We start from the raw sequence: 21378 nt of genomic DNA, 5'->3' as shown, positions 1-21378 counted from the left end.
GAAATGTGTCATTATGAGATATTCACATTTGAAAAATCCATAAATCACAAAAAAACAAGAAGGTGCCTATGCTATTTGACCAATTTATCGGTTGAATTTAAATGTGAAATTTTTACAGGTTGTAGGTTAGTAGGTAAGGATCATGTTAATGCATGTAACTCATTTTTCACAAAAGTAAGGGTTAGCACTATATTGCACCGACCCCTCGATTACATGTTAAATTTAAAACTAAACTATGGTAGTGTTGGAAAATAACTGCAGATGCTGGTACAAATCGAAGGTATCACAAAATGCTGGAGTATCTCAGCAGGTCAGGCAGCATCTCAGGAGAGAGGAAATGGGTGACATTTCGGGTCGAGCCCCTTCTTCAAACTGATCAATGGAGGGCTTCAAGACCATCCTTGTGGGGGATGGAAGTGTAGAGTGACTGGACATCCATGGTAAAGATGAGGGAGTGGGGGCCTGGAAACCGGAAGTTATCGAGGAGACGGAGAGCATGTGAGGTGTCTTGGACGTAGGTGGGGAGGGATTTGACCAGTGGGGAGAGGATGGAGTCGAGGTAGGTGGAAATAAGTTCGGTGTGACATGAACAGGCAGAAACAATGGGTTTGCCGGGACAGTTCTGTTTATGGATTTTAGGTAGAGGGTGAAATCAGGCCTTGCGGGGCTGGGGAACGATAAGGTTGGAAGCATTAGAGGGTAGAGCGCCGGAAATTGTGAGGTCCATGATGGTGTTGATGATTAAGGTCTGGTGCTCGTCGGTGGGGTCATGGTCCAAGGATAAGTAGGAGGAGGTTTCTGAGAATCAGTCTGAAGAAGGGTCTCGACCCGAAACATCACCCATTTCTTCTCTCCTGAGATGCTGCCTGACCTGCTGAGTTACTCCAGCATTTTGTGATAAACAATGGTAGTAATGTACATTATTCATGTCTAAAGCTAGCACTTCTGTATCAGTGTAGGTATGTATGCATTACATTTTATTACACTAATATAGAATGAAAAGAATGAAAAAATATCTTGACATGTGTTCATATTTATTTTATTCACAATATTAGGATTTTTAAGAAAGGAGGGAGAGAGAAAACGGGTAATTATAGACCAGTTAGTCTGACATCAGTGGTGGGGAAGATGCTGGAGTCAATTATAAAAGACGAAATTGCTGAGCATTTGGATAGCAGTAACAGGATCATTCCGAGTCAGCATGGATTTACGAACGGGAAATCATGCTTGACAAATCTACTGGAATTTTTTGAGGATGTAACTAGGAAAATTGACAGGGGAGAGTCAGTGGATGTGGTGTACCTCGACTTTCAGAAAGCCTTCGACAAGGTCCCACATAGGAGATTAGTGGGCAAAATTAGGGCACATGGTATTGGGGGTAGGGTACTGACATGGATAGAAAATTGGTTGACAGACAGAAAGCAAAGAGTGGGGATAAATGGGTCCCTTTCGGAATGGGAGGCAGTGACCAGTGGGGTACCGCAAGGTTCGGTGCTGGGACCGCAGCTATTTACGATATACATTAATGACTTAGACGAAGGGATTAAAAGTACCATTAGCAAATTTGCAGATGATACTAAGCTGGGGGGTAGTGTGAATTGTGAGGAAGATGCAATAAGGCTGCAGGGTGACTTGGACAGGTTGTGTGAGTGGGCGGATACATGGCAGATGCAGTTTAATGTAGATAAGTGTGAGGTTATTCACTTTGGAAGTAAGAATAGAAAGGCAGATTATTATCTGAATGGTGTCAAGTTAGGAGGAGGGGGAGTTCAACGAGATCTGGGTGTCCTAGTGCATCAGTCAATGAAAGGAAGCATGCAGGTACAGCAGGCAGTGAAGAAAGCCAATGGAATGTTGGCCTTCATAACAAGAGGAGTTGAGTATAGGAGCAAAGAGGTCCTTCTACAGTTGTACCGGGCCCTGGTGAGACCACACCTGGAGTACTGTGTGCAGTTTTGGTTTCCAAATTTGAGGAAGGATATTCTTGCTATTGAGGGCGTGCAGCGTAGGTTCACTAGGTTAATTCCCGGAATGGCGGGACTGTCGTATGTTGAAAGGCTGGAGCGATTGGGCTTGTATACACTGGAATTTAGAAGGATGAGGGGGATCTTATTGAAACATATAAGATAATTAGGGGATTGGACACATTAGAGGCAGGAAACATGTTCCCAATGTTGGGGGAGTCCAGAACAAGGGGCCACAGTTTAAGAATAAGGGGTAGGCCATTTAGAACGGAGATGAGGAAGAACTTTTTCAGTCAGAGAGTGGTGAAGGTGCGGAATTCTCTGCCTCAGAAGGCAGTGGAGGCCAGTTCGTTGGATGCTTTCAAGAGAGAGCTGGATAGAGCTCTTAAGGATAGCGGAGTGAGGGGGTATGGGGAGAAGGCAGGAACGGGGTACTGATTGAGAGTGATCAGCCATGATCGCATTGAATGGCGGTGCTGGCTCGAAGGGCTGAATGGCCTACTCCTGCACCTATTGTCTATTGTCTATTGATTTCTGGAAATAAGTTTGATGTCACTGATTGCGAATGTGCATATTATATATATATATATATATATAATATATATATGTATACAGAGAGAGATTGAAAGAAAAAGGTTGCTAAACAAATAATTAGAGGAAATCACAAGAAACTAGAGATATATATATGTGTTTGTGTATTTTGCCTCTCACACACAAACACAAACAAACACACACATTCATATATATATATATATATACAAATATATATATCTTCTATCTATCTTATACTACTATTCACTCTGATCTTGTGAATATATATATATATATATATATAAATAAACATATATATACGTATGTACATCAATGTGATTTCGCCAAAACAGTAAACCGTGGCACTACAATTTTTACAGCGCCTTAATTACCACTCTCCCAGCTGGTGAGAAATGATATTTTCATTTAATTTGGTCGTATATTTTTTAAGTTACAGAGGTTTTAAAGTTAAAACTCTGTAAATGTGAGGTTATCCACTTTGGCGGCAAGAACAGGAAAGCAGAGTATTACCTGAATGGTGAACAATTAGGAGAAGGGGAGTTGCAACGTGACCTGGGTGTCATGGTGCACCAGTCATTGAAAGCAAGCGTGCAGGTGCAGCAGGCAGTGAAGAACGCGAATGGTATGTTGGCATTCATAGCAAGAGGATTTGAGTTTAGGTGCAGGGAGGTTCAACTGCAGTTGTACAGGGCCTTGGTGAGACCGCACCTGGAGTATTGTGTGCAGTTTTGGTCTCCTAATCTGAGGAAAGACGTTCTTGCCTTAGAGGGAGTACAGAGAAGGTTCACTAGATTGATCCCTGGGATGGCGGGACTTTCATATGAAGAAAGACTGGATAGACTAGGCTTGTACTCGCTGGAATTTAGAAGACTGAGGGGGGATCTTATAGAAACATATAAAATTCTTAAGGGGTTGGAGAGGCTAGATGCGGGAAGATTGTTCCCGATGTTGGGGGAGTCCAGAACCAGGGGTCACAGCTTAAGGATAAGGGGGAAGTCTTTTAGGACCGAGATGAGAAAACATTTCTTCACACAGAGAGTGGTGAGTCTGTGGAATTCTCTGCCACAGAAGGTAGTTGAGGCCAGTTCATTGGCTATATTTAAGAGGGAGTTAGATGTGGCCCTTTTTGCTAAAGGGATCAGGGGGTATGGAGAGAAGGCAGGTACAGGTTACTGAGCTGGATGATCAGCCATGATCATATTGAATGGTGGTGCAGGCTCGAAGGGCCGAATGGCCTACTCCTGCACCTATTTTCTATGTTTCTATGTTTCTAAAACGTTTTATTTCTAACTGATTTCTTCAAAGGTCTTCAGCGTGTGACGTCACAATGCCCCTGTGAGATGAGCTCGCGCTGCCCCCCCTCCCCCACAACTCATGCAGATATATGTATAACATGTGGACCTGCAGCCACAACGGTAAACCACAGCGCCACAATGTTAGCGCCACCTTAATCACCACTGTCCTGGCGACTGTTTATAACACGTTTTACTTAAATTGGTCTAATATCTTTTAAGTTACAGACATTTTAAACTTTAAAACTCTCATTTCTAAACACACACTTTTTCCAAGTGCTGTGCGTCTGACGTCACCACGCAGGGCCTCTCCTCACTCGCACAGACAAGACGCCGTTAGCGGAGCCGCCCGCCCGCAATCACCGCCTCCCCTCTCTCTCCCACACCCGGGGGACACTCCCGAGCAGGAGGGCTAATGGTCCGCTCATCCGTCCCTTCAACCCACGCCACAGCGTCCTCGAGTCCCCCCTCCCGCCTGGGCCCAGCACCGTTACCGCACACAGGCCGCAGCGCAGCGGGCAGCCTCTTCTTCTCCTTCAGCGGCCGCTTCCACCGATGGCGGCGTCGACGAGGGCCGCTGCCACCGACGGCCCGTCGCGACTTCATAAAGATGGCGGCCTCCTCACGCTCCGCCATCTTGTGCGCGCCTCCCGCCGCGCCTCTCTCCCCTCCCGACGCTCCCAGATCCGCCGCCGCCCGACTCGAGTAGTCCCACCTCCGCCGCCCGCCTCGAGTAGTCCGGAGCTCCCTCCTCCTCCCTGCACGCTCGGTAAGTGTCTTTCGCCGCCAACGGCTCCACGGAGGGGAGTGGACGTGGGGGCCGAGTGGGTGGAGGGAAGGGTGGGGGGTAGGAGGGGGGTGAGGGTGGGGGGGGGGGAGAAAGGGGGAGGTGGGGAAAGGGGGGTGAGAGTAGGTATGGAGAGAGTGGGGCGAAGGGGAGAGTGGGACAGCGGGGGTGGTTGGGGGAAAATGGAGCGGGGTGGGGGGAAGGGGAACAGTGGGGGTCAGGGAAGAGTGGGGGGAGGGAAAGGGGGAGAAGGTGGGTGGGGGAAGGGGACAGTGAGAGTGAAAGGGGGAGGAAGAGGAGGGAGGGGTGAGGGAGGCTGGGGGAAGGGGGTGGTGGTGGGAGGAAGAGAATGGGGGTGGGGGGGAAGTGGGGTGGGGGGAGGGGGACAGTGAGAATGGGTGGGGCGAGTGTGGGTGGGTGGGGTTGAGGGAGGAGAGAATGGGGGTGGGGGGGAGGGGAAAGTGGGGTGGTGGGGAGAGCGAGTGGGGGTGGGAGGGAGAGTGGGACTGGAAGAGGGTGGGGTGGGTAGGAGGGAATAGTGGGGAAGGGGAGGAGGGGTGGGGGGAAGGGGACAGTAAGGGTGGGGAAGGAGGGGTTGGTGGTGGGGAGAAGGGACAGTGGGGGTCAGGGAAGATGGGAGAGTGGGGGGTGGGGGGATAAGGATGATTGAGTCGGGGGTTGAGGGTGCTACACCAATACAGGAGTGGCTTTGGGTCCAGGGCTCCTCAGTCACACCCTCTCCCCTTCCCTGTACCGCCTTTAATTGCGCTCCCCCTCCCCTGGAGGAGCAGGGCACCACAGTGAAGGAGAAATTAGATGGCCGCTGAAAGGACGGTGTCAGTGTCTTCCCCCACCCCATTCCCCCCTCCTCACCCACCCCTCCCCTCTCCACCCCCTCTCGCCCCAATTGAGATTTTTTTTTTTTTAACAGACAATTTATTTTAAAGAAAAAACGCAATTTCCCCAGGTCACAATGGAAACCCTATGAGGAACGGGCCCAACTTGGTCTAGTATAAGTTAAATGTGTGCAGAGTGTGCGTCTAAGGAAACTGCACAAAAGAGGGGGCTGTGGAGGAAGGATGGGAGGAAAATGGGTATTAACAGAAAGAAATTATAAAATCAGAGAAATTAAGCAGGGGGAAAACATTTTAAGATAAAAATAACAACAAAATGTGAGTTGATAGATGAGATATTTTCTGCATTTTAATGGTATTATCACACATACTGTCCCCCACAACACTGATTACACTGAGAGAGGCAGAGCGAACGGCAGGTTTTGCTTACTAAAATGGCGGACGTTCCGCTCCTTTGCGGACTACACTTCAGTAAAAGCGATTTCGACGGAGTAGTTCATCTTGCTCCTCTAGTATCTTTGCTTGTAATGGCTAGGTGCCCGCGGGGAGGGAAGGGGAGGGGGAGATTGCTTCCTGCTCGCTTGTAGCGGGTCGCCAAGTGGGAAAGCAGAGGCGCGTTAACCGCCAACTGCTTGCACTCGCGGCCACCGCTCCTCGTGGAAGATTCAAACCCGGCTGTGCGAGAGGTGCCCACCCTCCCACCCCCGCCTATCTGTTGCTCTGGGCCCTCCAGGCCCATCCTGCGCGACCACGGCCGCTCAGACCCAACCATTCTCCAGTAACCCTTGCCTTCCCTCTCTCCGTCCCTCCCTCCCTAGTTCTCCGACTACAGGGGGGTTGCACGGCAGGCGAGGTCAGAACCCCTGACCTGTACTGTTGCCACGCAACGCCTTCTGGAGTGCAAGCGGTCAACTTAAGGTAAACACTTACTATGGCTGCCATTGACGAGTTGGGATATTTGCTTAGTCCTTTTCTTCTTTTTATTGTTTGGAACAACTTCTGTCGTGGAACAATTCGCCAGTCCTAATTGAGAGAATGTTGCAGTTGAATGTTGCGGTTGCACTTTGCTGCAGCTCGGCTTCCCCTGTCTTCTCCCATCAGCGCGTCTCCGGCTCCCTCCCGGCCCTCCGAGTGTCTCCACACCTATCCCTGTTCCGGCGCTCCTCGCTCCACCAGGCACGGCGCCTCTCTCCGCGCCCTACTTCCTGCGGATCTTCGGCCCCTTGCCGCTCCTGCTGGCCCGCCAGCCCTTCTCCCCGCTCGCCATCTCCGTCAGCCGGGCTCCGTTTCCACTTGGCCGGCGCTCAACACCTCGAGGCTGAGGCGGCCAAGCAGAGCCGTGGCCTGGTCCGCCTTGGCTCCCAGCGCCCGACCCAACTCTCGCTGCTACTCGGCGTCTGCTGCCGGACGGCCTCCCCGGCTCCTTTTCCTACTCCTCTTCGGGCTCGACACTCCGTTCCTTCTCTTCCACCTCCTCCTTCTCCAAGGCCGTCGAGTTCGGCTCCCTGGGCCCTTCGCCTTCAGGCCCCGGCGGGTCGAAGACCTCCAACGCTTGCTGCTTCTGCCCCTGCAGATCCTCGGCTCGGTTCTTCCCGCTGCTCCTCTCCCAGCTCGCTCAACCCCGTCCTTTCCTCCTCTTCTTCTCCCCCCCGCCGGCGGCCCTTTGGTTCTCGGACTTGCTCTCCTGCCTCCCTTCCCAGCCACGTTTCACCTTCTCTCGCCGGCTGGCTAGACGTCTTCCCATCTGCTTCTTGCGTCCGCGGGCTTTGCAGCCCTTCTCCCGGTTCCTCTTCCTCCGCCGGATCCTCCAGCTTCTTCCCCATCTTTTACAGCACAAAAATTGACTATTTCAGCGTTTTTTTCAAGGTCAGTACGTACGTGTTGCATGTGTTACATGTGTATGCCAGAAGCTGCCATGTACTCGAGATGGCTTGAGTGACCGTATGTCATGCACTTTGACCGTATGACCTTACGTGCAATCCCCCTGCAGACATGAAAAGCTGGAGTAACTCAGCGGGACAGGCAGCATCTCTGGAGAGAAGGAATGGGTGACGCTTCCGAGTCGAGACCCTTCTTCAGACTGAGAGTCAGGGGAGAGGGAGACCAGAGATATGGAAGGGTAAGGTGTGAAAACTACAGATCAAAGCAGACGCTGCTCAAGGAAATGTAGAATGGTTCATTGTTGGCTGAAGGGAAGCAAACAACAAGGTATGCAAACAGTAAAATTAATCAGGACAGTGAACCCAGTCTGAGGAGGAACAGCACCTCATACTTCGCTTAGGCAGATTACAACCTAGTGATATTAATATTGATTTTTCTGTCTTCAAGTAACACTTGCTTTCCCTCTATCTCCGTCCCTCCCCCATTCTAGTACTCCCTCATTACACTGTCCTGATTAATTTTACTGTTTGTATACCTCGTTGTCATCTTCCCCTCAGGCGACAATGAAAAAGGGTCAAGTCAAGAGTGTTTTATTCTCATATGTCCCAGATAGAACAAATAAATTCTGACTTGCAGCAGCATACAGAATATGTAAACACAGCAGCTGAACGCAAAATGCTGATGTAACTCCATGGGTCAGGCAGAGTCTCCCTCTCACCTAACCGGCCTGCTGCTTGTTCAGTAATTCATGATGCGGCCCGCAGTACCCAAAAGGTTCCCCACCCCTGGTCTAGATAGACATAAAATGCTGGAGCAACTCAGCGGAGATCTCTACAGAGATGCTTCCTGACCCGCTGAGTTACTCCAGCATTTTGTGTCTATCTTCAGTGTGAACCAGCATCTGCAGTTCCTTCCTCAACAAACAGTCTGCTGGAGGAACTCAATAGATCGAACAGCATCTGTGGGGAGAAAGGACCAATCCTTTTTGTGATAAATAGCTGGAATTAGGAATTTTCAAATGAGATTCCTAGAAGCCACAATGTCCTGGGATATCATGTAACTGAACTGCAATCTTGCAATCTTTTGTGTAAACTGACAAATCTAATGTTTTTAATGGAATGTAAATGGAGAGGGAAGGAATAGAGACTGTTGTGTGTGGATAAGGAATCTTTCCAGGCAATCCTTGCAAGAGGGATGAGGAAGAAGTAACCTGATCTCGAAAGTGGGGTTGAAACGAGAATCCTTGTCGGGGTTTTAAAGGAGAGTGAGATAATTGCTTCACTTCATTGTGATATTAACCCACAAAAATGCAAAATAATATGAATGCTAGAAAACTGACACTAAAACAGAATAAGCTGGAAATATCACCAGAAGAGCCAGCAACTGTGGAGAAAGAAACAGATCTAACGTTTTAGGTTAGTGACCTTTCACTAGGGCAAAATATACTTTGTTTCTAAGTGATGAACTAGAGATAGAAAAGTTGAAAGAATGTATTCTACCCATCCCATCAAGGGAATCAGCCGAGCAGAATAGGCTGATCTTTCATATATTCTGTTACAAAATATAAATTTAGTGCACAGAATTATACAAAGGTGGCCTTGAAACTCACCCTTTGCTAGGTCCGAGCAATCCACTTATTCCCTCTCCCTTATACGCGTAAATGTCTCTCAAACTAATTGCCACCTCCCTTTGAAAGGCCTTTATGGATTCTACTTCCATCGTTCTTTACAGCAGCACATTTCAAGTCTACCATTTAAACATTTTAAGCCAAAATCCTGCAACTTCTCTTCATGTTCTTGTTCTGACATTAGGTTTGCACTGTATACTTGGCCATTTGCAAGCCACTGGAAATATTTTTTTCTGTAACTGACCAACTCTCTCAGCTTCAAATATCTCGATCAAATCTATTGTGCATGGTTAAGAACATTTATCAGTGTTCTATTTCCTATCTGATGCTCTATCAAAACAAAATAATATCTCACTCACTCAGGTCATCCTAATTTGTTGGGGAATTTTAAATTCTGAAATGAAAAAACAGTAATTCCGAAGCAGGTTAATTGTTATAAAAATTTACCTGATTGCCTTTTAGGAGGGAAAAAACCCAAATCTGCTGTCTCATTTGGTCTGGCCTTTGAGATACCAAATATGCTAACACTAGTCCAGGTCAGAATGACCTGTGCCCAAAATCCACGGGAGAGTTTAAACAAGTGAAGTATGAGGTTAAGTTGATTAATGTGTCTTGGATGTTATCTGGCAGTTTGGCTGTGTGATTTATTGTATTGATATCGCACTGTTTCCTAGGTGGTCCCATTACACGATTTATGGCGGGGCGTAACTGCCGACGCCACTAAGTACTTTCATGTAGTCGGCGCCCTCGACCCGGCCACCTCGCGCCTGGTCCGACCCTTCCTCCGCGCCCCCCCCGGCGGCCGATAAGTACGGGGCCCTCAAGACCTTTCTCCTCCAGTTGTTCGGCCTCAGCGAGGTTGAGCGGGCGGCCCAGATCCTCCGGATGCCAGGCCTGGGTGACCGCCGCCCGTCGGTACTACTGGCCGACATGTTGGTGCTGCTGGGCGACCACCAGCCCGACCTTTTATTTAAGCATGCCTACCTGCTGCAGCTGCCGTCCGATCTCCGCCAGCAGCTCCTCCACGACCCGTTCACCAACATGCAGGCGGTGGGGAGGCGCGCCGATGAACTCTTGTTGGCCCGTCAGCTGGCCCTCGATGCGCTGGAAGTTCCTCCGACGGCCGACGACGATCCGCAGGTAGGGGCCTCGATCGCCCGCATCTCCACCGCTCCTCGACGTCCTTCGCGACGGGACCCGGCCGGAAGCACGTCTTTCCCGCGCAGCCTGCCAGCAGTTCCTCCGCACGCCACCGGAGGTCGCTGGTGGTCGGACCCTGGTGCTGCGCGCAGCCTGCCGGCAGTTCCTCCACCCGCCACCAGAGGTCGCTGGTGGTCGGATTGGACCGCACAGCCGCCCGTTTTCACGGACGCCAGTGGCTGGTGCTACTTTCACCGGCGGTGGGGCCCTTCTGCCCGGCAATGCCGGCAGCCCTGTTCGTTCCCGGGAAACGCAGGGCCGGCCGTCAGTGATTGCTTCGGCGGCTGGCCAGATTCATTTTGTGTTTGCGTGGGACCGCCGATCCAGGGCTCGTTTCCTTGTGGACACCGGGGCGGAGGTGAGCGTTGTTCCCTCTTCGCGTGCTGACCTCCACAGTGGTAAACGCGGCCCCCTCCTCGCCGCAGCCAACGGGACCCTCAACTTCGATCTCCCTCAACTTCGGAGCGGGCAGCTTCTCGTGGCACATTCCCTGCTCGTGGACGTTAAGCGGCAGCGTTTGGTGCACTCCGTCACCTTGCAGCCTGTTTTCGTCCGCTTGGGCGACCCGGTCGTGCTGCCTGGTGGGCCCCTGTCGTCCGTGGACGCTACGTTCTCGCGAGTTCTGGCTGAGTTCCCCGATATCCTGGACCCCCAATTTCACTCCGCCGCCTCCAAGCATGGGGTGGTGCATCACATTCCCACTACTGGCCCGCCATTGTACGCCCGGGCGCGGCGTCTTCCACCGGACAAGCTCCGTCTCGATCGGGAGGAGTTCCGCCTTATGGAGTCGCTGGGTATTGTGCGCCGCTCAGACAGCCCGTGGGCGTCCCCGCTCCATATGGTCCCCAAGGCAGACGGTGGTTGGCGTCCTTGCGGGGACTACCGTCGGCTTAACGATGCTACCATCGCTGACAGGTATCCGGTCCCCCACATTCAGGACTTTAACGCACACCTGGCTGGGGCCACGGTGTTTTCTAAGGTCGATCTGGTGCGTGGCTATAATCAGATTCCCGTCCACCCCGACGACGTCCCCAAGACGGCCATCGTGACGCCATTTGGCCTTTTCGAATTCCTCTGTATGCCGTTTGGACTCAAGAACGTTGCGCAAGCTTTTCAGCGGCTTATGGACTGTGTGTGCCATGGCCTGGAATTTGTGTTCGTGTACCTCGATGACATTTTGGTGGCGAGCCGCTCGAGACAGGAGTATGCTGCCCATCTCCGCCAGCTATGCCAGCGCCTCAGCGATCATGGGCTGGCCATCAACATCGCCAAATGCCGTTTCGGGGTGTCGTCCATTGATTTCCTGGGCCACCACGTGACCCCGCACGGGGCGCTGCCGCTCCCGGACAAGGTGGACGCGGTGCGCCAGTTTCCACGCCCGACCACCGTGAGGGGCATCCAGGAGTTCGTTGGGATGGTGGCCTTTTACCACCGATTTGTGCCGTCTGCAGCCCGGATCACGCGCCCGCTGTTTCACCTCATGGCAGGCAAGCGCAAGGAGGTTGAATGGATTGACGATGCGGTGGCGGCGTTCCAACACGCCAAGGAAGCCCTGGCTGCGGCCACGATGCTCGTGCACCCACGGGCGGATGCACCAACCAGCCTGACGGTCGACGCTTCGGAGGTGGCGGTTGGGGCGGTGCTAGAACAGCAGATTGATGGGTGTTGGAAGCCTCTTGCTTTCTTCAGCCGGCACCTCAGCGGCGCACAGCGGAACTACAGTGCCTTTGACCGCGAGCTCCTGGCCCTTTACCTTGCCGTCCGCCACTTCCGCTATTTCCTCGAGGGGCGAACCTTCACCGCGTACACGGACCACAAGCCCCTCACCTTTGCGTTCGCCAAGGTGTCCGACCCGTGGTCAGCTCGCCAGCAGCGGCAGTTGGATTTCGTCTCGGAGTACACTACCTCCATCCGTTTCATCGGGGGCAAAGACAACAGAGTGGCCGACGCCTTGTCTCAACCCGCGGTCCACGCCGTCCTGCAAGTGACCGATGGCGTCGACTACTCAGCCCAGTTGACAAGACGATGAGATGTCCACCTATCGTACCACCGTTTCGGGCCTGCGGTTGGAGGACGTTCCCTGTGGCACTGGGGGCGCGACGCTGCTGTGCGATGTATCCACCGGGCAGCCGTGCCCAATCGTTCCTGTTGCTTGGCGGCGCCGGGTGTCCGAGGTGCTCCACGGGCTGGCCCACCCTTCCATTCGGGCGACGACGACCCTCGTGGCTTCCCGTTTCGTGTGGCACGGGTTACGTAAGCAGGTTGGACATTGGGCACGCACCTGTATCCCGTGCCAAACTGCAAAAGTACAGCGGCATGTGCGTGCGCTGCTCCAGGAGTTCCCCGTCCCTCGCCACCGTTTTGATCACATCCACGTGGACATCGTGGGGCCGCTGCCACCTTCTCGGGGTTTCACCTACCTCCTGACTATGGTGGACCGTTTCACGCGGTGGCCGGAGGCAGTTCCACTGCCGGACACTTCTGCCTCTACTTGTGCCCGTGCCTTGGCGGCTCACTGGATTGCCACTTGACAGCACGTCTGACAGAGGGCCGCAATTCACCTCCGAACTGTGGTCGGCCATGGCTCAACTACTGGGGGTTAACCTGCACCGCACCACAGCGTACCATCGGCAGGCGAACGGCCTGGTGGAGCGTTTCCACTGCCAGCTCAAGGCCGCTCTGAAGGCCCGGCTCATTGGCCCGGACTGGGTCGACGCGTTGCCGTGGGTTTTACTGGGCGTTCGCACCGCACCCAAAGAGGACTTGGCCACCTCCTCGGCTGAATTGGTGTACGGGGCTCCGCTGACAGTCCCTGGTGGGTTCGTTCCATCAGCCCAGGGTCAGGCAGAACAGCCCTCGGCCGCCCTGCAACGCCTTCGGGGACGGTGGGCTCGCTGGCACCGGTGCCGACGTCTCGCCACGGTTCGGTGCGGTCCCATGTCCCTTCCGGCCTGCAGGACTGTCCGTTTGTTTTCCTGCACCGGGATGCCCACCGGACGCCCCTCCAACGGCCGTATGAGGGACCGTTCAAGGTGCTTGAGCGGGGCTCTGCCACTTTCGTTTTGGACATGGGGGGTCGTCCTGAGACAGTCTCTATTTCGCGGCTGAAGCCGGCGCACGTGGACGTTAGCCAGCCGGTTCTACTGGCGCGGCCTCGCCCTCGGGGTCGTCCTGCGTCCCGGCCCTTACCCCCGAAGTTCCCGCGGGTGCCTTCCCCTGGTGGGGTGGTTCCGGTTCCGGTTCCTGCGCACGCGGGCTGGTCGTCTCGTCCGTCCCCCTGTCCGTTTCGTGCCTCCGGTTCTTGGGGGGGGGGGGGTCCTGTGGCGGTGCCCGGGGGCGAGGCCACTCCCTTGGTCATTCCCCTCGGCACTGAGTGGTCAGGGGGGGATTAGGTCACTCCCTGGGTCATTCCCCTGGGGACAGAGTGGTCTGGTGCTATGGGGTTTGCTGGAAGGGGTTATTGTTTTGACTCGTGGGGATGACGGTGTGAGTGTATGTTCGTTACGGATTAAAGTTGTTACTACTTACCTGGCGTCTGGCCTGATTCCTGTCGTGTCCAGACCCACTACAATACTGTATTAGAAATGTTATGTGTTTACCTAGACAATTACCCTTTGAACATGCCAGGAATGTTTAAATATTGTTAATAAAGAATGCTGTTTATAAGTATAATGCAACTAATTTTAATCAAGGTGATATCAACTAACTTTATCTGATTAATAGTTAATGGGGAAGGTGTTGACTGATTGAGGTTTGATATTGTAATAATACCTGATACAGAATTCCAATACCTGACATACAGTATTCTTATATTATCATCCTTATTAATTCAGCGTTCAATTGCCTTGTGAAAGCTTATGTAAATTAAACAGGCAAGGTCACGTCTAATGGGCAAAGTTTATTTGTTGGTTACGGATCACTCCGGCCGAAACTACAGCTCAGGACTAAGTTCTCAATATTTTGAAATTATTTGCAAGCCTATATAGGTTGGTGCTTTTGTAGTTGTGAGTGGTAGTATTTAGGGGTGGCACGGTGGCGTGGCGGTAGAGTTGCTGCCTTACAGCTCGTTCAGCGCCAGAGACACGGGTTCGATCCCGACCACGGGTACTATCCGCATGGAGCTTGTACGTTCTCCCTGTGACCATGTGGGTTTTCTCCAAGATCTTCGGTTTCCTTCCACACTCCAAAGATGTACAAGTTTGCAGGTTAAATGGCTTGGTATAAATGTAAATTGTCCCGAGTGTGTGTAGGATAGTGTTAAGTGCGGAGATTGCTGGTCAGCGCAGACTTGTTGGGCCAACAGGCCTGTTTCCGCACTATATCTCTGAACCAAACTAATCTAATTGGATGTGAATCATAGCATAGCTTTTCAATTAAAAGACGAAGAATGAATTTAATTTTTAGATGACTGTCTTCAAGGTAACTTTGAACTTCTTTATTACTATTGCCTAAAATTAAATAAAAGAAAAGCATCCAAAAAATCTTTTGTAATATGTTTTCTAGTTGTTCCCATTGCTCTGCTACAGCAGATATAATTAAGATCAAGTATGTTTATATGTATAAAGTTTTCCAATGGAATGCACCATGTCATGTCATTATTCTTCAAATAAATATTCAAATACTGTTAATAGCTCTATTGCCTCTTTTAGTATTCATTGCATTTTGGAATGTGTTCTCTTGAAATATTGTCCCAATTTTATGTCATGTTCCATCACAATCAAAGTGATTTCAATACACACTCTGATGAAATATAAGAAAATAACTGCAGATGCTGGTACAAATCGAAGGTATTTATTCACAAAATGCTGGAGTAACTCAGCAGGTCAGGCAGCATCACAGGAGAGAAGGAATGGGTGACGTTTCGGGTCGAGACCCTTCTTCAGACCTTCCACTCTGATGAAAGGTAATTGAGCTGAAATAAAACTGACTTCCTCTCCATACTTAAATTTTTTTTTTTAATTGAGATTTCCAACATATGTGGTATTTTTCCTTTTAGAAATATTTTAATGTGTAAAGATGGGTGAGAACATCTCTTATCAGATGGCAGCAAACATCCACATCTCCATCTTTGTCCCTGTGCCACTTTTAATAATTGAATAAAGTAAACGTGGACCAACAGCCTCGATTAGATGGAAGAACCTTCAGCTCCTGAGGGAAGAAATATCTTTTGATAAGACAGACAGGGACCTCACCCATCCGTTCCAAAGGCTGTTTCCAATTAACAGAAAAATGTCCATCTCATTGTGAAACATCTGCATCCACTAGATTGGAACATCTGCATTCAATTGGAGAAGTCAGCAGAAGATAAAATAGAGCATCTCTTTCAGTTCAACCTGTGCATCTGCATCAGGGCAGAAACATCTGCATCAGATAAAATCACCTGTACTGGGCAAATGTAACATTTTGATCAGATGTATGCACATGTCTTCAAGTGGACAGATACAACTGTAGCAGATGGGACCGCATGTATCAGAAAGAATGGGACATTTTAATCTGATTGGCATCTTCTTCCGAATCTGGACAGAAACATTTGCATCATGGAAACATCCGCACCAAGTAAAATATCACAGTGCAATCAGAGGGAATCATAAATCTATGGAAACATTCACATCAGATACAAACATCAATGTAAGACAGAAGGGAACACTTCAATCAGATTGAAACATCAGCTCTCGAGTGTAAGAGCAGTGCTTCTTAAACTGGTGAATGGTTCACCCAAGGGTGAATGAAATTATTTTTGGGGTGAATGAAACTAGAGGGGTGCATGAAGGGTGAATGACTTAATTTATTCAGATATTTATATAGATTTTTTCTTTATTTAAAAAAGGCATTGCCATTAAAGTGGTTCGTAAGCTCTTATTGGTTTTAGTGGAAGTGGAGCTGGAAATTTGATATGTTTTTTCTCTCTACCTATGGTTTTCTAATTTCAAAGTAGCAGGATATTTCCCAAATTTACTGTAATATAACCTTTTGGGGAAGATCAGACGAGCTAGTGGGATAATAAATTTATAAATGGCAACACTGGAGGATCGCCATAGGCAGCTGTTGAACTGTAACTTTACTTTGTGTTGCCAATTCAGCTACTTTTCTGCTAGAACTAGAATTCTATATATATTTACTGTACTTCAATCTACCAGCACTTATTTGCATCAAGCAACATGAATTTTTGCTATATTAAGGAGATTTAAGGCAATCTAAAGTTAGATTGTGCCAATTTCTTGTTGTGATATTCTGCATTTTCTAATCTAGCGACTTCAGTATTTTGTGAGTTTGATTTGCAGATTAAGAAACCAGCTCTAGAGGAAAAGTGCAGGAGGAAGTAGTTGATTTCTGAAAGAAAGTGAAACGAACAGGACTCGAGAGGAGATATGTTCACTTGTGATGGGTGACAAGGAAACTGAGGATAACGAACTTAAAAATGCAGTTATGTATGTTACAGATGATGATTCTGTTAATGATATGGGCAAGGAAAAACAGTTCTCAAGATAAAACACCAGGACCAAAGTACCCTCTCCTCAAAACTCAAGAAAAGAAAGTGGAATGAAGAATATATCAAATATGGCTTTTTGCTTCCCCAAGATGAGCTAACAAGCCCTACTCCCTCAAATCAGTGCATGTTTTGCAGTGTAAAATATAGCAACCATTGCCTGGCTCCTTCAAAATTACAGACTCATTTAAGAACAAAACATAGCAATCATCAAAAACAAGTCCATATAGTTTTTCAAAAACACTCGTGAGTATTTGTGGAAGTAGCAGAATTTCTTCCAGTCGATGGTAAAGAATGACACTGCGACTAAAAAAACCTCTTCTTCTTGCCTCTCTTCAAATAGCATATGTGCTTGTGAAAGAAAAAAAGCCATACACAGAGGCTGAGAAAGTTGTCAACCCGTGTTTGAAAATCATTGCCAATCTACTACATGGTGAAAAGCAAGCAGTGGATAAAGTAGTGCAAATTTATTTGCCCAATGACACAATGAAACTTCGATCTACTATGATTGCTGAAGATCAAGCATCAGCTGATGGCGAAACTGTTGGAAGCACCATTTTTCGTCCTGCAGTCTAATGAAACTACGGACATTAAAAATTATGCACAATTCAGTGTATTGTCGTTTCCCGGATAAAAGCTTGGGAAAAATTGTCGAGCATAATCACTTTTGCTTGCCAGTCAGAGAGCAAGCTACAGGTGAATTTATTTTCTCCAAGCTTGACGAATTCATGGAAAATGAAAATCTATCTTGGAGCAAATGTATTGCTGTGACTAGAGGGTGCTGCAGCCATGATGGGGAGACATAAAGGAGCCACCGCTCGCATTAAAGAAAAATCCCATAATTGCACCTTTTTACATTGTTGTTTACATTGGGAAGCACTGGCTGCCAAGAAACTGAACATTTGTTGCAATGACCAGAAAAATGAGCTGGAAGAATTGTTGCAAGATGTGGTGAAAATTGTCAATGCTATTTGCCCACAAGCAAAAAAATGGCGGCTGTTTTCAGAGCTGTTGCAAGGATATATCTGCAGATCACATGATTCTCCTCCTGCATTCTGAAGTTCGATGGTTGTCACGTGGAAGAGTCCTTGAAAGAGTACTGTTCCTGAAGAATGAACTGTCTATTTTTTATTGAGCAAGGTGATGTGAAAGCAATGCATTTCAACAATGATATTTGGCTGGCCAAATTGTGTAACATTGTGTTAAATTGTGTTGACTTCTACTTTTGAACATTTGAATCGGCTCAACTTGTCACTTCAAGGTAAAGGAGGTGACATCTTCGCTGTCCTTGGGAAAATAGAAGCCATGAAAAGAAGATCACCGTGTGGCATATTAACATTTGTAAAGGCAATTTCTCTAATTTCCCACTTTTGGAAAGCTTCCTCAAAGAGTGCGAGTGGGAAGAAAAGCAACCCGATCTGGAGAAAACACTGGAGGACATCATTTCCGACCATTTGGAGTTGCTGTCTAAAAATTTTGAAACATATTTTCCTCAGAGCATCTGCAGGACTTGGAAAATCAGATGTGGATAGTTAATCCTTTTATCACCAGCCACATCAAGTGAGCAGATATTGGGGAAATGTCAGAAGTGTTGATGGAGCTTCATTATGACTTCACTCAAAAATCATCTTTTGAGATATACTACTATGGAGAATTTTATTCACAAAATGCTGGAGTAACTCAGCAGGTCAGGCAGCATCTCGGGAGAGAAGGAATGGGTGACATTTCGGGTTGAGACCCTTCTTCAGACTGATGTCAGGGGGGCGGGACAAAGGAAGGATATAGGTGGAGACAGGAAGATAGAGGGAGATCTGGGAGGAGGAGGGGAAGGGAGGGACAGACGAACTATCTAAAGTTGGAGAAGTCGATGTTCATACCACTGGGCTGCAAACTGCCCAGGCGAAATATGAGGTGCTGTTCCTCCAATTTCCGGTGGGCCTCACTATGGCACTGGAGGAGGCCCATGACAGAAAGGTCAGACTGGGAATGGGAGGGGGAGTTGAAGTGCTCGGCCACCGAGGGATCAGTTTGGTCAATGCGGACCGAGCGCTGGTGTTCAGCGAAGCGATCGCCGAGCCTGCGCTTGGTTTCGCCGATGTAAATAAGTTGACATCTAGAGCAGCGGATGCAATAGATGAGGTTGGAGGAGGTGCAGGTGAACCTTTGTCTCACCTGGAAAGACTGTTTGGGTCCTACTATGGAGACCATTGGATTGGATTACTTGCTTTCCCTGAATACAAATCAATTGCCTTGAAGGCCTTTCAGCCACTAGTAATGATGACAACAACTTTCCTGTCTGAACAAGGATTTTCGACCTCGGTAGAATTGAAATCCAAAAAACGGAATTTACTTCAGTATGTTGATTCGGTAATGCGGGTTGCTTTGGAGAAGGAAATTGAACCTCGGTTTGAGAAGCTTGTCACAGGAGTACAGGAACATCCTAGTCGTTGATGATAAGTGTAGAAGTATACTGCTTGTCATTTATTTGTGATAAACATACACAATAAGAAAACATTGTTTCTAAGAATCTAATTCTAAGTTCTAAGACAGTTGTTTACTGACTTTACTTTATGTAAATTGGAAAAATTCAAATAATTTTTCTGTTCTTAATTTTGTTGGTCACTCCTAGTTGGGAGGATGGGAGGGCGCCAGATATTCAGAACTGAGCAACAGACAATGTTGTGATGATATTTTGAGCATGCTTGTGGCATATACATGTCAGTGCACATGCACAACTTTTAAAATATATTTGGATTTGGAAGAGCCAGCTTCTGGAGAGAAGTATACCAAATATGGCAAGTTGATATTTGGTGGTATTGTGAGCTTTCGCTGGGAGAGGTTATAGAAAGTTACTAGACCAAGTGGACCCGTTGGGCCCAAACCTCTCCTGCATTGGTGCAGCACCCTCTCCTCCCCTCTTCCCCCCTCCCCCTCCCCTCCTCCTCCTCCTCTCACCCCCTCAACCCCCCTCCCTCTCCCCTCTCCTCTCCCCTCCCCTGCCCTCTCCCTCCTCCCCTCCCCCTTCTCCCCCTTCCCCCCCACACCATCCCCCTCAACCCCCCTTATCCTCCCCCCTCCCACCCTCTCCCCCTCCCTCCACCACCCTCCCTCCCTCCCTCCCTAGGAGATAGATTTAAACTTTAAAATATGAATAACTTTAAAAATATAACACCGATTTCAATGAAACCTCTTCCATTAGCACCAAAGGGACAACGGTGAGTAAGGTGAACCTAAAATTGTCACGCTATCGTGTACTGTTTTGGCTGTAGTTCAGGAACAAAGAACCAAACAAACAAAAGTTTTAGTATATAGATATTAGTTGGATACTAATATATTAAATCACAGCCATGGTTTTTTGAGCTAGTTTTCCAAGAAAAGATTACTTTTCCACGTAATCAAAGCTTGAAAGGGTAGGATGAGGGCTGAAACCCAGTGTGTAGACGTTGGAATGGATTTTTATCATTCTAATAGAAGGATTTTCCAACTCCAGTGGTAATTAAACTTTTGTTTTCACTCCTAGTTTTCTTTACATATTTTTAGGATGTTGAAAAAGTTGAATAAAATAAACACATAAGAAATTAATTAATTTATGTTTTTTGCTCATGTGACAAAATAAACTATATATAAAATTATACACAAGAGAGAATAAGACGAAAATTACCATAAAACATAAGAAAATTTAGTCGAGGGTGAATGAAATTTTTTGAGGGTGAATGACACTGATATAGTTTAAGAAGCTCTGAGATAGAGCACAGAACAGTTTAGGAACAGGCTCAACGGCCCACAATCTCTGTGTTAAACATGATGCACTCTAAACTAATTTCCTCTGCAGGTATCTGCAGATGGAGCGATGCGCTGTGTTCTTGACTTTTAGATATCCTCGCTGCTGCATTCCATGTCTCTACTTTTATGCTTTGTCTGCAGTTCCCTGTCACGGCATTAGCACAATCCGCTCCTGAAGAAAGGTCTCCGCCCGAAACGTCAGCTATTCCTTCTCTCCAGAGTTGCTGTCTGGCCCGCTGAATGATTCCAGCATTTTGTGTCTATCTTCTGCAGTTCCTTCCTCCACATCCCTATTTACTCATTATTAGCCCTAGCTATTCTTTACCCTGCAAAAGATCTAAATAACAGCACGGACAGTTAGGAATCCACACACTTCTCTGTGGCAAGGAGGCAGCCAGGAAGTTAAACAACCCACCTATTCACGAATGGCATTTGAACTTAAGCCGAGTGGCAGTAAAGTTACTGTATGGTCTGAAGAAGGGTTGCGACCCGACCCTGCCTGTCCCGCTGAGTTAGTCCAGCGTTTTGTGTCTATCTTTGGCAGTTAAGTTAAATGAACGGAGACAAACGTTTGATGAACTTCGAGGGAAAGTCATTGAAGTTACTGGCAAGTCACCCATGGGGAACGATACGATGGAACTTTATTCATCCCCGGAGGGAAATTGGTCTGCCAACAGTCACAACACACAAGGTACACGAAAACTTGAAATTAAAAGTGAAAACAAAAAGAAAAAGACAAGCGACTGTTGGCTGGCTCCCGTGTGCACAGCGCCTTAACTGGAACAAATGAACAAACAAACAAACAAACGAACACAGACCTATCCACTGGGCAAAGGATTCTAAACGGGCGACAGAGCCGGGCTCAGCGAGCAGTTAGTGCAAAAGATGTCTAACAATCAGTGCAGAAAGATGCCCAACAGCTTGTGGGAAACGTGGCTGTGGTTAACCATT

The 21378-nt window shown here is 48.5% G+C and overlaps 2 protein-coding genes across 3 annotated transcripts in view; one reads left to right on the top strand and one right to left on the bottom strand.

Annotated features, from left to right (window-relative positions):
- LOC144601736 (coiled-coil domain-containing protein 3-like) overlaps positions 1 to 21378 on the bottom strand; it is a 34351-nt gene that overhangs the window by 11943 nt on the left and 1030 nt on the right. The gene's annotated exons all lie outside the window — the stretch shown is intronic.
- LOC144601735 (NUAK family SNF1-like kinase 1) overlaps positions 4123 to 21378 on the top strand; it is a 257453-nt gene continuing 240197 nt past the window's right edge. The window contains exons 1-2 of one of the 2 annotated variants that reach the window (XM_078414068.1): positions 4123 to 4577; positions 7440 to 7568. In XM_078414068.1, coding sequence (XP_078270194.1) covers positions 7494 to 7568 — 75 coding nt within the window. In that variant the 5' untranslated portion in view covers positions 4123 to 4577; positions 7440 to 7493. Of the gene's footprint in view, positions 4578 to 5538; positions 7316 to 7439; positions 7569 to 21378 lie in introns of those variants that run through there. The other variant, XM_078414067.1, reaches the window with a different exon arrangement.

This window comes from Rhinoraja longicauda, chromosome 17 (genome assembly GCF_053455715.1).
Source record: "Rhinoraja longicauda isolate Sanriku21f chromosome 17, sRhiLon1.1, whole genome shotgun sequence".
NCBI classification, from domain to species: Eukaryota; Metazoa; Chordata; class Chondrichthyes; order Rajiformes; family Arhynchobatidae; genus Rhinoraja; species Rhinoraja longicauda.
Note: the sequence above shows the minus strand (reverse complement) of the source record. Positions and strands in the feature narration are given on the sequence as shown.